At 41.3% G+C, this 17,268-nt stretch overlaps 1 protein-coding gene across 8 annotated transcripts in view; it reads right to left on the bottom strand.

Annotated features, from left to right (window-relative positions):
* Positions 1–17,268, bottom strand: part of CREB5 (cAMP responsive element binding protein 5) — a 259,814-nt gene that overhangs the window by 92,923 nt on the left and 149,623 nt on the right. The window contains exon 1 of one of the 8 annotated variants that reach the window (XM_013171925.3): positions 9,648–10,398. The exons of the other annotated variants lie outside the window; for them this stretch is intronic. Within the exon in view, the coding sequence (XP_013027379.1) occupies positions 9,648–9,694 (47 nt within the window). The 5' untranslated portion in view covers positions 9,695–10,398. Of the gene's footprint in view, positions 1–9,647; positions 10,399–17,268 lie in introns of those variants that run through there. 8 annotated transcript variants of the gene reach the window in all.

The raw sequence follows: 17,268 nt of genomic DNA, 5'->3' as shown, positions 1-17,268 counted from the left end.
GTATGGGACTTTCTGTTTTGTTTTCCGCAGGGATTAGGTCCTCCAGCCAGGAAGTTTTTAACCACTCATCCAGACTGACCAATTTGCTCTCAGTCCGACAGCCTCATTCCGACAGCGGTACAAAACCATCTTTGACATTTATTTTAAAAGAGCAAAACTTGCCCCAATCACAAGAAAAGAGGATACAAACAAGGTGAATGCCCGGCAGTAAAACATTTGACTGAGGTGTACTGGGAGCCAGGCTGCGTACTGTAGGGCTGCACATTTTGGATTTTCATAAATATGAAAAATATCCTTCTCTAAGCCTTTTAGCTCAAGATGAATATGAGGTTGAGGCAGCATGACTGCACAGGCTTGTCAGCGAACACTCATGTCCAGTGACTGTTCTTCAGTCTTTACATTATATTCCATAATAAATAATTAATTTTGCAATAATAAAGTAACGGAGCGTTCAGGAGGGCAAGACATGATTTTACTGTGGTATTAGTGACAGCATATTGGATAGTCATTAGTTAATGGATAAATACGAACGGAGGATAAGGTATACAGGGAGTTCACTGCAAAAAGGCACTAATGTGCCATTATTTTTAAAGTGGGAACAGCTTTTGCTAGCTAAGTTCCTGTAAAACATACCTTTGAGCTTACAGTGATATTAGCAAATGCATCCCCCACATAGACATGGACAGAGCTCAAAAGGTTGAAAAATTATCCTTGTCTCTTCATTTTGCAAAACATGCTGAAAAATACCACAAAGGCCTGGAGTTTTGTTTGTTATGCTTTAGGTGCCCTGTTTTTGTGAGAAATATATATATATATATATATATATGTATATATATATATAATAAAGGTACTTTAAACAGCTGATTGGTTTGAAAGTACCTTAAAGATTTTTTTTCTCATAGTATTTTAATTTTGTTTTTGCAAATCTTGACTATAAGCAGAAAATACAGATGCCTAGTAAAATAAAGAACAAGAATTCATTCAGCCACTTGTAAACTGGAAAGATATTCTAAGTCCACAGTTATACCACTCCTGTTGGGTGCTTATACTCTGAAATTCTCAAAAGAAGGTGGACACAAGCAGGCACAAGCAGGACTGTTTTCCTGTCTCACCATTTGCTGTTCTTATTGCTTAATTTCACACCAAAATCCTTCCCATTTCCCCACCCTGTACAGACAGCCGGTTCTGCCATCTCTGCCTAGTGCAGGATCAGAGAACAGCTGCAGTCAAAAGGGATCTCTGAGGGTCTCCTTGTCCAATCTTCTGCTCAAAGCAGAGCTAACTGCGATATCGCAGCAGGCTGCTTGGAGCCTTCTCTAGACAAATTTTGAAAACCTCCAGCCACGGAGACTGCACCACCTCTCTGCAGCCCGCTGCTGTGCTTCGCCACACTCCTCATGTGGGTGCCTTTCCTTTCCTAGGTCCTACCGGAACTACTTTTGCTAAGACTTGTGACTGTTACCTTTTGTATTCATGCTGCAAAGTCAGGAAGACCCTGTCGTTTCTGTAACTACTCTATAAGCAGCTGAAGGTTGCAATTAGATCCCCCTTTAGCTGTCTCTTCCCCATGCTAAGCAGTGGTCTCCTGATGCTCTCTCCCTTCAGCATAGGGAAGATGTCAGTAATAACATCTGTCCTCCACACAACTCTCCAGCCTACCTCTATTGCAGTGCCATGAGCCTTTGCAGGCTCACGCAGGAACTTGTGCACCATTTGGGGGTACTCACCTGCTTGGAGCTATTCAACTGTCAAAGCAGACTTCATTCCAAACTGCCCAAGATTTTGGCTGAGTGCAGTGTATTTATTCTCCCCACAACGGAGAAGATCTCCCTAAGTCCTCTGGGGATTGTTTGGGCCAACTTAAATATCTGACCCTGAGCCAATCAGTTAATTATTATATCTAATGTTTGTCCTATTTGAAAATTACTGTGCACGAGAGACACATGCCAATGCACATGTGCCATTGAAATCCAGCACCCATGTGCTTGGAGCTGCATGGGGAAGCAGCAAACTAACACCGTCCCTCCACTCAAATCAATCAGATCTGCACTTAAAAAAGTCCCCTTATCAGAGCATTGCTTCCTTAAGTCAAGTCTCCCTGAGATAAAGAACTGTCGTTTAAGGTAAGAAAAAGAGACACTAGATAGTGCTGTTGCTGACTGTGCTATCAGTCAGGAGCTTGTCTCCGGCACAAGGTGAACATTTTGAGACTGAAGTTTAAAACTCTAGAATGTAACACATGCAACTGACAGAATACTATTGCCTATTTTATCATTGTTACTCTTCACACTTTCTGGGCATTTACCCACAGAGACATGAAAACATAATTATAATTAAAAAAATAATAATCAGAAGTAATAGAAATATTTAGAAGAGACCCTGGCAATCAAGCAGAAAATAAAACATACAAAGCTTAATCATCTTTCAGCGTACAGCAAGTGAGAATCTGAACTGTACTTTTTTTCAAGATCTTTTTTAAGTGAGATATATATTTTTTTCAGCAATAACACTTCCCAATTTGCAAAGAGAGAAAATTTTCCCAATTCTCCTTTGAAACAATTGTTATTTGTCAAAAGCCCAAATTTAAACAATGTTGAACTTAAATGGAAACATTTCAATCGACCACATTTCACTTTTCTAAATAGATCTTTATTAATCCATGCTTTTCCAACTCGTTTTTTTTTTTCCCCCTTTAATATTTATTTATTTTCTCATTATAATTTTATAACTGGTGCTGGTAAGGTTCTGAACATTTCTTTAAGTATTCTGCAGTACTTTCATAGGGCACTACAAAGTCTTGTCAAGATAGTAAACTGAACTAGAAAATGACAAAATTAATTACTGAAAGGGAATTTGGTGCATAATCTGTTTGTTCATTCAATATATTACGACATCTACTAATTTGCAGTAGATGTACCAGGTTTTGCTCCGAATTGAGGAAGTTCCATTCTACATAAAATTAGCAAGTAAAACCCAAACAAAACACTTACTGATGAAAAAAAAAAAAAAAATTTCCCTGTTTAGCTGCTTAAATTTTTGCCCAAGATCTGATTTCTCATTCTGCATAAACTTAAAGTGGAAGGTAGAGCTAAACGGTGTTAATACAGTTTCAATTTCAAAAAGAATATATTTACATCACTGCATCAAGGCACACAACTCGGAATCTTATTCATGTGATAAACTGTTTCTGATAGGATTGCTTAGGAATAACAGAAATCAATTTTACTTTCCATCCTCAAATACAGTTGTATGAGTGTGTGTTTATATATGCATATACACAGATCCACATACACAGAGATTTCTGTACTAACCTGTGCTTTGTGCAACACATAACTGTTTCATACAAATGGCCACAGGAGATATCTGTCAACACAGGATTCCAGTGGCAAGGAATCTGTTTGTTCAGTCAATCTGTAAACTGAACCTTAATTTAGTCCTCTATTTTGACTTTTCAGTCAATCTTATTTTGATGTGAATTTAAAAAGAAACTCGCCTATAAAAAGTATGCCAGAAAACTAAATAGCTTTCGGAGAAATGAGAAATCCTGCAGTGACAGTACAAGAGAAATATGGATCACATCCTTAGCTGCAGTGAAAGAAAAGTTCACTTAGATCTGGAAATTGAATGACAACAAAGAAAAGAGTACTGGAACTTTTTTTTTTTTTTTTTTTTAATATGATACTGAGTGCGCTCAAACTGAGGTCAAGAGAGGATCTCGTCCAGTAAGTTTTTTCTGTTCTGGTTTTTAAGACTCAGGTTGGAAAAATCTACCTCATGTTAAAACTGACATATAAAATTACTGGTGCTGATAGGCTTTTCCAGTGTGGTAAAACGTTCTACAAGTATTATTTTTGACAGGCCTTATGATAATTAGTTGACATTTAGAGAAAATGCAATGAACTTTTATTATTATTATTTTGCTACTGCTAGTGGGCAAAGATTTATTGATCTGTAGAAAGCAGTGCCCCTGTGAACAAAATTGGTCTGTATTCTTTATGGTCATGTAGCAGCACAAGAGCTGTAGATACCTGTAATAAAACCCTCCACCTTGTTATTTATATGAGCACATCTTGTATTCATACTAATAAAGAGCTTTAATATATTTGACTTAATGTTTGAGTAATGGCTGCAATTTGCAAACCATCCTGTGATGCCCTTGAATGAAGGATAATATGCTAAAACAAAGACCACCACACACATACAGCTTGTGCTGATCTGAGAGACTACAATTCTCACACTTGACTAGTAAGTTTACCAAGTCAATGGCTGGTTTTATTATATCATGCAGAGATCTTTTGATAAATTGGAATGTAGATGTTTCCAGCACAGTTAATCATTTTAACATAGAAACCTTATGCTACAAGGAAATATCAGGACATTAAATAAAGAATGGAGGCAGGCATGGAATACAAAATGTTCTGTTAAGTAAATGATACTTTCCTGGCTGTTTCAGAATCCAAAAGCCCTAAAGAGCAAAATGTGTGTCACTGGGGCTGAAAAGTAATTCATGTTATTTGACTATTGAGGCCATAAAAATGTGTATGAAGGAAGTGGATGTACAAGACAGCAAGTACCATAACACAGAAATCCCATGCCACGTTTAAAAAACACTTGAACACCCACATAAGGAAGAAGTCACCCCTTAAAAAGGATCCAAGATCCATCAGTCCCTGGGATCACTGTGGCAGAAAAGGCAGTTTTTCAGCAGGGTAAAGTTAGAGATGTTGAAAAGTAGGTGGGTGCTCGAAGGAGTGAAAAGAGTATAGTTTTAAAGACTTTATCCAGAGCCTGTCAAAGCAGCACTCCCATTCACTGCAATAAGCTTTGGATCAGGCTCAAAATCCGAACGTAGTCCTCCCTCACTAGAATTGGCTGGTCACATCGGAAACTGTTTGGGCAAGGCACCCCACCCATAAACAGAGCACTTGGGGAGAAAATGGTAGTAAGCAACAAATAATTTGTCTCTTTGCCAAGAGTAGGGGTTGTGTCTCCTCCTCGTTCACCCTCTGAGACAATAAAATGAAGGCTATAGTAAGGTAATATCTCTGAGGCAATCTGAGAAGGAATGCCACATGAATAAGAACCAAGAGGATAAGGATTCCTTCAATTTTGATGTTGCAAGTGGAAGAACTGAGTAAGCAAAGGGGTACAAAAAGTCATTAGCAGATGGCTGCAGTGTTTCCAACAGCTCCTTTCTTTGGGATCGTACAAATAGGAAGAGAAATAGAAAGGAAACAAAAACGTGAGTGTGGAAACAGAGTTCCACTAAGGGAATTGCCACATCAGCTAGGTGGAAGACAAAGATACGCAAGTCCATTTGCAGGAGAAAGAGAGCATAAACACAGTTAAGTGGATATTAATGAACACTAAACAAGGATGGCAAGCCTGCTCTGAACTTACAAATCACATCCGCATTAATACCAAATGAGTTCATTAAGATTAACATTATTATGATGAGTATCAAAGGGATTAAAAGAGATTATGGCAAATAAGAGAGTCAGATAGGAATGAGATGTAATTACCTTCATATCTGCTTTATCTATAGCTGCAGAGAAAGACCCAGCATTCACTTCATACTGGAGGAACCTAACTCACATTCTGATCTGAAGTGTAATTTTCAGCAAAGCTGATCTCAACAGTTTGGGCTGAACGTGGCCCAGGCATGTGCAGGACGAACAAAGGACGGGTGGGAAGGAGAACAGAGAGAGACAGGGAAGGGCAGGCCAGGCCCGTTCCTGCCCCAGCACCCTCAGCAGAGCACAGGACAGCTCGGTCTTCATGCCGTGAAGCCACCACTGCCAGGGCCGCTACCTTTTCCCAAAAAATGTCCTGCTCTGACCCAAACACTCACCTCACCACCACGCCTGGCCAAGAGCAAGTCCCGGTGTCCATTTTTAAAGCAGAGCTGGCAGCTGCATGAAGTTCCCTTTGGAGGCACAAAGCTTGGAAGAAGGCCCACTGTGGGCCAAGGGGGTGGCACACCTAACTCAACTCCGAGCGAGGCAGCATATAAAGCACACAGACCTTATGACTGGACTGCACCAGCGGAAGGCAGTCCGCCACTCCTTATGATTCCTGTTCAACACGTATGATATACAGTGAAAACGCCCTACAATACCTTTGATGGTGACATATGTTTTCCTCGGTACCCTGTGTTTGAAAATTTCATCGGGCTTCACAAATATCAGCTAAGTCTTCCTAAACTATATAAGGGAAATAGTCTCACTGCACAGCCAGGAAAATTGAAGAGCACAGGGACAGAGGGATCACAGTCTGTGAACTAAACACGTCCTCTCACTTCTACCTCATGCTTTTGTACAGCAACTACAGAGTCAATTCCTTTGTGCATGCAGAGACCAGCTAAGGAGCACCAAATTACTGCTTAAAATCACACAGCTTATAGAGAGGATAGTCTGCCAACGCACACATTAAACGATGCAGGCGGAAATGTTACTTGGGATCGTGGTGGGGAAAATTTACTGGGACTTTTCCAGCCAGGCCCTGCTTTGAGCAAACTGCCTTTCTTCAGAAGCTGACCACGCGCGGTCAGCCTCTAGTGCAAACATCGCTTACAGACGTTGGTGCGTTTGGCCTCTGGTTTGTTTGACAGGTTACATGTGCTTCTGAATATATCTTCTGATGCTCATTTACTGAGTGCTGTTAACATTTCTCTTGGCTACTGTTTAAAAATTAGGTCCCTGAAGATATCATTCTTCAATAAGAAAATCCTCTTGCCAGAAGGCCCAGCTTCAAACACATCGAGGCCAACAGTCGGAGCTGTTGACCTCTGAACACAGCACTGTAAATCCACAGGCATACCTGCACCTTGCCTCCAAGGTGGTGCAAGACGGGCAGCTAGCATATATGAAAGCATATATAGAAGAATATGAAATGGGAAACAACTGTATATGTAAATTTTTTTTTTCTCCAGGATGAATGTGCATTTCAAAAGCACCTGTCAGAGCTGCCTGGCTCTCTTCAGGACAGTTATACCTCATTAATTCTACGCTTTGTTGCTTTAATAGACACAGGAGAATTTTATATATATATACACACACATATGTATGCATACAGTATTTACAACTGCAACTTTTTGAAAGAAGCCTTTAAATCTGTTCTTTCTGTGGTACTGTGTTGAAATCAGTTAAGTAGCAGAAGTGAATTGTAAGTTAGAGATGCAATGCGCTTTTGGAAGGGAAGAAGGACTTAACTCTTTACACCCTCTACCTAACTTCACAAAGCGCAAATCAGCAAGGTGGAGAAGATGTAGGTGCTTTGTGAAGGTCATGAGCATGAGGCAGGGTTATCAGTCAGTCCAAACTGTCTGAAGAACCAAGATGTTCTCCTCTGCTGCCCTCCCAGCCAGGTGAAACATGAATACCATGAGAACCAGACAAGGTAGTCTCAGATCCCCTATGAAACACAACCTGATGCCCACAGGCCATGCTGCACAGCATATTTTGTATGCATGTTGATAAGAGAAGTAGAAAAGACATATTTCTGTGCATTCAAAGATGGAGCGTGACAAGGCCTGTCATCTTCTGCCCAACCCATCCTAGGAAAACACTGACAGGCTTTTCCTGCAAAAAAAATCTCCCACCAGAAAAGGCAGGAAGGGAAAGAGTGAAGACAAGTCCACCTCACCATCGGAAAGCAGGCACAGGGAAGAATCTACACTGCTTTACTGGTGGTTCATGGAGCTGCACTTCCTAACATTTCTAGGAGAAAATATGAGTCAGAAATCCTACGGGAACTCCTGCAGCAACGCAGCTCCCTCCACAACCCACACATCCTCAGCAGAGCACTGCGCAATCTAACCCATATGGTATATCTGCTCTGAAATGTGGGCCAGAGCCGGGTGCGGCCTTACGTTCGGCTCTCGAATGATAAAAGTTTGGCAGATGAGCAATTGTTTGTGCTTGAGCAGTTGACTGAGGAGCCTGGAAATCAGGGTGTTTAGGAAAACCTGTGAGTAATGTGCAGGGACCTAACAGCTAGACACAAGGTGGCTTTGCAGAGGGAAGGGAGGACAGGGGCTGGGCAGGGGCTCTTGTCCTGTTCAGATTGAGATGGTGAGGTTTAGCGATCCCAGCAGAACAACACTTTAGGATACTTTGCTCACTCTAGGACCAACACAGTTTTTAAAAAATAAAAATAAAAAAAATCACCAAACCCTCAGGAGCGTGATTAAGGCTATCCTTAGTAATCCCAGGCAAGTCTTTGGTCCTCTGCTGATCCAGTGGACACCAATACAGCGCTTTGCTCTGTGATAGAAATTCCCTGAAGGGGGCACTTCCGAGACCAGAATCTTATAAGCAGACAGCTCTTGACACAGAAACCTGATTCAGACAGAACGGGTGTCCTGAGGACACCAACAGCCACCTGGTATCTCCCATTCATCCCACATCTAAACACAAGCACCATCCGAGAGGGGTCTCAGTGTTATGCTCCACATTGCCCACCCTAATGCTAATGTACTCACGGTGAGCTTGGGGAGGAGGTAACTTTTTCCCTCCCCCCAAACCCAGAGGCTGTTAGAAATGTGGAAAAGGAGGCTTAAAAGTCTGTAGGGAGACAGAAAGATTCAATAAGACAAGCACCGTGTTCTGTCCTGCAAAGCAAACGCGTGTGTGCAGATGTCCCAGCTCCCAGGTACTTCTGGAGGGCAGCTTCATTACATCCTGATCTGCCGTATGGGATCGGGACCTCAGCGGTCCCGGACATGGCAAGAAAGCAGCCCGTCAAACAAGCTGCGAGCCCGGGGTGAGCTAACAAGCAGAAGGCTGCTGACAAGTGTTAGAGATGAACTGCTGGGGCTCCTCGGGATGAGCTTTACAAATCGCCTCCTTTCTTGTTGTATTTTCTACAGTGAACCTCCGGCAGTGGGATCTTTTACTCACACCGTTAGGCAGAGACTGAACTGCTCTCTTCATGCAGTTTCAAATTCGCCAGCTACGCTCGGAGAACCACCCCTTTTCTCTTTGCCCTTCTCTTTTCTTTCTGCTCTCTCTGGGATTTTTGTGAAAGAGACACCCAGTTTCAAACCATTTAAAAAATATCAAAAAACTCTGGTGGAAAATAATTTGCAGCTGTGATAATATCACATTTTTAAAAATACCATAATATAGTTTTACTTTTAATAATAAAAGATAAAAAAGGGGAGTCTGTGAATAATTAGAGAGTGCAGTCTGAAGCCAGTTACAGTCACTGCAATTGATAATAAACTTAAACCCCCTTGACAGCAGGTAAATGCTTTGCAACCCTGACCCCCTTCCTCTCACATTACTTAACAACCCTGCAGTTCCAGCATTACATCACCATCGAAGCGATTGGTTCCTGCATTTTAACTCTCTCCCTGTCTCCTCCGATTAGGAGCGACACAATGATGGGGGGGGGGAAAAAAAGGAGGAAAAAAAAAAAAAAAACTTCTCTCAAGTTTGCTGTGCTCCTTGTTTGGGTTTGGTTTGGTTTAAGAATCAGCTTCTGCTGCTAACGGTCGAGTTTACACGCACCAGAAAACAAACTCCGTCGAAGTGGAAGAGAGTGGGAAAGGGGGACAAGGGAGGGGAGGAGAAGAGATGGAGGAAGGCGACGGGGGGAAAAAAGTATATAGGAATCAGAAAAGGAAAAGAAAATTAAAAACAAACCTCATGGACATCACTGAGCCTGAATTCCCTGCTGAGGTGCAGAACATGAGAGCCCTGGAATGAGTGTATGTAGAACTTGAGCCAAAGCTTAACTAGCCCGAGTGAGTCATATCCTTCCCATTTGATTCCTGTCCAAATGATGATGTAATGTGCTGGCCCTCTCCCTCGCTCGCTCCCGCTCGCTGCACTACCTCCCTCCTCCCCTTTTCTCCTTTTTAGCTCAGTGCTGGTGAAGTCACCATTTAAATCTGGCAGAGCTGAAGCAAAAACTTCAATGTAACCAAAACAGCCCCAGGCCAAGTTCCAGACGTACTGAGACTTGGTGGTGCAATTGCCATTGGAAACGAGTAAACAGAGAAAGAAACAGTGCCGCCTCTGAACGGCCTGCGCAGCTGCCTGCAGGATCACAGGAAAGCCCAGGGACTGGGCTGACATGATTGACGGGGGCTGATCAGAAGATACTACACACAAACGCACCCGCACTCGAATGCCCACATGTTCCGGGCTTCGAGGAGATCCAGCGATGGGAAAAGGCGGAGATGGAGCCGGAGGGCAGCAGAGAAGCTCTGAGGTGTACGCGGAGTGTTTGTTTGGGTTTGGGGAGAACGAACAGCACTGATTTCGCAGGTTATGCCACTGCACTGAGCTTTCTCCCCCTTAACCACACAGAACTGGCATACGCACGGCTGGAATCGAGCCCTGTGTTTTTAAACAAGAACTGCGGGGTTCTTTCTTGGTGCGTCTGCAAACTTACAGGTGCAAGGCGCTTTCTTTCTCTGCTGTTTCAGAAGTAGCAGAAAAGCCCCAAGCCATACAGCGCTGTAAGCTTATGAACCAACATGCTGCGGTGCTGCTATTGTTTACCCTGCTTTTAAAACAATTCCTCTCTGGTGTTTATTTCACAAGTCTGACAATCACGATTTTTTTTTAGGGGTAGAGAATATTTCTAAGTGGAACCAGTGAAAATTTTTCAAAACAGAAGCTTTTCAAGTGCACAAACATCAGCTATCATGGTGTGGACCGCTCTGCAGCATGATATCACAGATCGTAAGTCCTGCTAACGTTAAAAGCTGCTGTAACTGTGGCTGAAATACCTCACGTGTCCTCCCCCACAGAAGCTTTTTTTTCATTGTTCATTACTTACAATTAACTGTAGTCAACACAGTAGAAAATAGTCGCTCCCCCAAAAAATGCAAAGCCCAAGCAATAACAATAATTCGTGAAAATACCTCAATACACATATGCATACTCATATGCATATCAGTTTGCATTACCAAACTGCAGAGATGTAAACATTAATGGCACCTGAAACACTGGAGAGATATTTAAAAGTGACTCCTTTCTTTAGAGATCAAGAATTTCAGCAGCTTTTACAAAGTCACCTCACACAGTGACATTTCACACGGTGAAATTCAGTTTTAGGACAGTCAATGAATACATCTAGTCTCCTAATTCAGAAAACAACAGGAAAACATATAAAACAATGCATTTTCTATTCTTTTCTTCCTTATAAGGATGTGAGTTTACAGAAAAGTAATTTCTATTGCCTATCAGCATTTTACCAACAAGTTTTTGGGGGGAGGATCCATTAATTGATCACAGCAGTGATTTAATACTCTTTACACAGCAAAGCAACAGAGATTATTGTAAAGTAGCAAAGTTTTCTCCCCAGGATGCTCTGACAATTATAAATTATCTTTAGAATGTATTTATGTGGACCAACACAGTTAGCTTTAGTCATCTTTCAGTCTTGAATTCAAGTAGGCTTAGTACTGAATTCAAACGATTTGTCTTTAAGGCATGCATGATTTTCAAAGAGAGATCGAGGAGGAGAAAAACAAAGGGTTTATCCTATTTGATTAAAAAAGAGCAGATCACAGCAGACTGACCTGCTGGATGACATCCTCAATTGATATTGATGCTGCAGCCACTCAGAGTGACACCTTTATCAAGCAAGGCAGCTCTGAATTAGAGGTGATCGGCCATAATTATTACTGGCGCCACTGAAGCCTGTGGCTTGACAGCATCAGATGTGGTTGTTATAAAGTTTGGTCCATTGTGTCAATGGCCCGTATAACTCATTTATGTCTGAATTACCAGCTATTGATTTTTTGTCTTCTGTAATGTAATAAAATAAAAGTTAGATCATTCGTAAAGCTTTCTTTTAATTCTAGCTTTGCTGATAGTTCCCTTTTAAGCTCAGCCCACTTCTCCCTCTCCATTAAAAAAAAAAAAAAAGTGACTTCCTACCCTTTTTCTGGGCATGTCTAAGAGGTCAACTTCCATCTCATCTTCTTTTTATTTTGTCTTCTTACATTTACACTGCTGGAGTACATAGTTTCAGCTCACTGTTCACCCTCCGTTTATGCCACAAGCATTGCTATAAAGTTTTTCATCAGCCCAGGACAGATCCCTGGCTCAGAACAGCTTCAAACTGATGGGAAATGTGGCTACAGCCTACGCACAAACATAGATCACATCACACACCTCTGGAAGGAAGGAAGCTGCCACCACAGAGAAAAACTATTGCCCTGAAAAATGGAGGTTATCCTGGGGCTGCTTGTCCATACACATCCAATCTTGCAGCCCTTGTTAATGAACTGGCCTCTTTCACTCCTCTGAAAGACCCACACATTCAGCACCCTGCTGTATTGAGAGCAAAATGCAACCCAAAAGATGGTTCAGGAGCTGTATGGTAGTTCACTGGCCTTCTGAGGCTTCAAGCACTTGCCCGGCAAGTGTTCCCTTCCCAACAGAAAACTTAGTTTACCATTATGAAGAGCAGACCCATTGTCCTTCTGTGAGCATCTTAATCAAAATATTAGAGGAGTGAATGTATTTGTAATGAATTTAGTTATTATTAGTTACATAGACACAACCACAAAAAATTTAAGTGCCTTGAAAACAGCCTTTGTGTTATAGAACATATTTTTGGGAATTGGAGGATATTCTGAAACGAAGGAGAAAGATCAAAGCAGCCTGAAATGCCCATCATTTCCATATGACGTATTTACACCAAAGTCCCATTTCAAGAAGCAAACTGCTTTAAAGCAGAGCCCAAGCTCCAAAGGAGTTAAAATTTTGTTTGTGCTTGCTGGTGGGAATACAAAAGGTTCTTTCCAGGCAGGTATTTCCAAGGCCTATTGATTTTTTCTTCCCCCTAACAGGAAGCACTGTTTTCCCATTTTCCTTCCTGTGACAGACTAGTTAATGATAAAGAATGTCCTGTGCTCAGAGGAAATTCCACTTGCATGCAAGAGCTCCCTCTTTATCTGTTTACTTGTCTGTCCTTTCTTTCTCCCCCCCTCTCCGCCCCCATCCTTAAATTTCCATGCTCAGCCACACTCAAGAATAGGGCTGTTGTGATGGGAGTTGTGGGATGTTTTAATTCTAATGGGAGCCTTCTTCAAAGTAGCGCCCTGGCCAGCACAGTTATGACTCCAGCTTAGCTGTCTCGTTCAGGAATGCTTGCAACACCCTCCCTGCAGCATGTTTCATCCTTAGGGAAAGGGTGGTGGGGCACACCACAGATGTTTGGTGTAACAGAAACTCCACAAAATCACTGCTCCTGCTGAAAGTTTCCAGTCCGATCAACCAGAAAGCTCTGAAGTTCGAGAGCCCAAATGTCAGAGCACACTGGGATTATCTCACAAGCGTATTGCAGCAAGGAACTGGGTGTACTGCAGCTGAGATTGCTGGTGGACAAATCATCAGTTCTGCCTGCACGTTAGGTGAGTGTGTCACACACAGCCTTTGGGACTGACCTGCACCTATTTCGATCAGTGGCCCAAAGCACCGGATAAGACGCTGCCTGTGGATGAAAGCACTGTTGCCTGATTAGTTTTTTCTCCTACTTGGCTCTTAAAGATGTTTGATTAAGAAAATATTCTTCAATAATGGTCCTACTCTCAGGAAAGTCTCATTTTCATTCAGACATTATTTTTCATTTCTAACCCAAGAGCCTTACAGTCCCTGTGGAATTAAAGAGGCCAGATAATTTCAGGGTTAAATAAGCTTTAATGACTATCACATGTATGGAACCTTAAACCTCGTATTAAAAATTATTTTTTTTAAGTGGCATCTCTTCCTTTTTTAATTTAAAATAACCATCCAGGTGGTTTCCTAAGGATTTCTTTGCAAATTGCTTCCAGTGAACCTTTTCAGTTACAGACCACTGCAAACCCATGTGGTGTTATTCAGTGTTCAGTTCAACTTGGGTGTCCCGTGTTTCTGCAGTGGACAGAGGGACCATCTGTACAAGTGCCTGCACGGGAAGGCTGTGGGGCCTGAGCATGCTATCTGTCACAAGCAAGGACATAAGAACATGTAGATCCACCAAGTTCATCAGATTTAAAGTATGCCAGCACTAAGAGTGCATTTTTCAAATTATTAATGAGAGAGTGGGACACAAGTTCCCAAGTCATTTGGGTGCTTCAGAAATAGCTGCTCTCCATTAAGGAGACTCAGACCTAAGTGCTCAGCATTGAGCTCTAGCAGAGGTAGAGCAGGTTTTTCCATGAGCTCTCCAAATTGTTATGAAATAGAACATCTAGAAATGTCCTTTCTGGGAACTGCCCCAGATTTCTCATACACTAGCACTGTATGAAACTGCGTTGGACTAAGTATAAATGAATCCTGGAACAAAGATCTCCTCTCAGTCATATACCCAAAATGTGCTGCTAAGTTAGAATGGCACTATCAAAAATATGAAAGGAAAAAGAACTCGCAAGAGTTTGGGTCCAAAAGCTCTGGAGACGGGTGCTCTGCAAGAAACCACACAGATGTGCAATGGGCATGATGGCAGTGAGACTTCCTCACATTGTTGCAAAGAATCTTGAAAAAATAAAACACCGCAGATCTTCAAGAATGATCTCAAGGTACGACACCTTCTCAGCTGATGCTCCAAAGCAGGTTAATGCTCCTTGGGATCATGTTTTTTGTGCTGGGGACACTAAACCACTAGCAAATGGAATGAAGCATTGCCTACTTACTATACCCTTGCCAAATAGCTGTGGGCCAGCAGTGAGCGGCTGACCTGGAAGTGAAGAGCTCTGTACCCAATTACATATCACTGAGTCATCCAGTCTGAGGAGCCAGCTATTTTATTACAGCTGTAAACCACAAATACCGAAGACAAATAATGCAGCAATTTATGCAAAATAATAAATGATGCTTTACATTTCTACAGAACCTTTTGCCCTGAAAGATCCCAAAGCACCTCTAGGGCTAGCCATAAAAAGCAACACAATGCAATCACCCTTGACATAGGTGATGGCAGCCTGCCAGCCAACCACACAGGAGTGTAGAGGGGAGATGTTGACTAAGGACAAAAGTAAACAGCTGCGATTATTTTAAAAATGCTGTGTAATCTTTAATGTTCATCCATAATGAACAGGAGATTCCTTTCCCCCCAGTGTGACTCTGATTACTCTAATGGATAATTAGCACAGGCTTGTTTAAGACTGGAGCCACCTCTATTTTTAGTGTTGCGTGAAGCTTTGCCATTCAGTTGTATACCCTAAATATTTTGATCCCACATTTCAGATATCTTACACTTCAAAGTGAAGCTCCACAAGCTTTATCTTGGACCCAGTTTAAAACTTGTATCACATATAGTTGCATCTCGACTCTTATAACAGGACAGAGGGTCTGGTTTTGATGTTCTTTCTCCATTGTGTTTCTAACAGACAGAAAAGTAGGCTGAAGTTGCAAAATCTGCATTAAAAGAACAAACTCATATGCTGAAATGAAATATGTGCTGTGGAGCACAGTATGGTAAGCACTGAATAACAGTACACAAACTAAAACAAATTTTAGTCTTCTCTTAAACTGTCATCATCATGCAGTTTTGTTAGCCCTCATCTTTAATTTTCCAGCACAATAAGAATAATTAATAGTCAAATGAAACTTTTAAAATATAGGCAAAGCTCTGGGACTCAGCTCCATGCGGAAGAGAAGATTTCTGGGACTCAGATCACACTCAATACAGCAGCATCAATTTACAGTGATATTTGATAAATACACACACGAGGTCACTTGCTTTTAAAGATGTGTCCCTGTTAGTAATCCAGCTAGTAATATTTCCTCCATGAAAATGAAATGAAATGAAACGAAACATTTGCTGGATAAATTGGCTTTAGCTTTGAAGCTCCATGAAGGAGCACAGGTAGCCAAGCAATTCTACAGGTCCCAGCTCATCCACAGGCACACCATTTACACCATTAAATCGCTAGCAGGACAATGAGAAATCGTTATCCAAGTGGTACCATTTTTAACTTGGCTCTATCCAAAGGTCTGAATTTAATCGACATCCAACATCTTGATACTGAAACTACAGCCTCTTTTATTATAGATTAGATTTTTTCTGTTTCTTACAAAACAAGGGAGGCTGCATCAAGGAGACTGAGATGCAGCCACAACTCACAGCAAGCCTGTGATTCCCTGATTTGCAGACTTCCATTGAAATATAACATAATGTTTACAGTGTAACAAGTCAGCCATAAGAATTAAAACTCTGTTGTTAGTGACATAAAACTATTACTTTATTTGATATATTATTTTAAAATAGAAAAAAACCTACTGTCTTTTTTTTTCTTGTTTGTTTTGTGATGGGAGTTCAACAGGAAATCCTATTTTGATTTCCTTCATAGTAACTTCTCCAGCCACAGACACATTATCTGAGAGATCCTTTCTGAAACCAAGTGAGGTCCATCTGTACTCACTTATGTTTTTAGGATTTACATACTATGTTTAGTCCTCCAATGCTTTTCTTCTGGAAAAGAATGACTATCTATTATCTCTAAACATATTCAACACAAACAGACCTCTCACACACTCATTCGGATCTTTCAGGACTCTGAGAGGAAAATATCTGCCTTTTACTGACATCAGAGCCAGAGTTACACCATCAGTTTTACTGTGATGATAAACGAAAGAGAAAATATTTGTAACTTCACTTCCACATTCTGTGGTGCAGGATACTGCATTACTTTCAAGACCAGTTTCTACGAATTAAAATGCATAGCTTTTCTAATCTGGCATCAAAAGCAGAATCAAGTCTAGCTAGAAAACATGTACGTGCTTGGAAATACATAGCAGGTAAGAACATACTCCACACGAATTGTGCCTACTGGATTTACACTTGGCAGCAGTCATCTTCTTGGACACCCTCTAACGTTAGCCTGCTCCTGCCACTGGGCAAAACCAAAGGGTTCATGTTTGTCCTCACCGACCATAACCCATGTCAGTGAGGCACTTCTATGAATTCTCTACTGAAAAAATAGCACTGCCATGCTGGCAACCTTGGTGACTTTTCACGTAAGGATAGAAGATAAATTTTTTTGTTGAAAAATGAACCACAGTCGGGTCAATTTTTAAAAATCCCAACAAAATAGATTCTAATTTATTTAAATGAGAGGAAAAAAAAAGATTTATTATGGAAACAGGATAAACAAATTAAAACAATGATGACTAACTCATCTGAGAACCTGCAGAGTTCACTTTATAGACCAAGATTCCCTCTAAACTTAGTGGAAACGTCTGTGAATTCAGCTGAATAGCTTTAACGCAAAAGAAGCAGCACCTAGATCAGTTTCTCAACTTAACTGGGATGTTACTTGCA

Source organism: Anser cygnoides, chromosome 2, assembly GCF_040182565.1.
Source record: "Anser cygnoides isolate HZ-2024a breed goose chromosome 2, Taihu_goose_T2T_genome, whole genome shotgun sequence".
NCBI lineage: Eukaryota > Metazoa > Chordata > Aves > Anseriformes > Anatidae > Anser > Anser cygnoides.
This window is presented reverse-complemented; position numbering and strand designations above follow the sequence as displayed.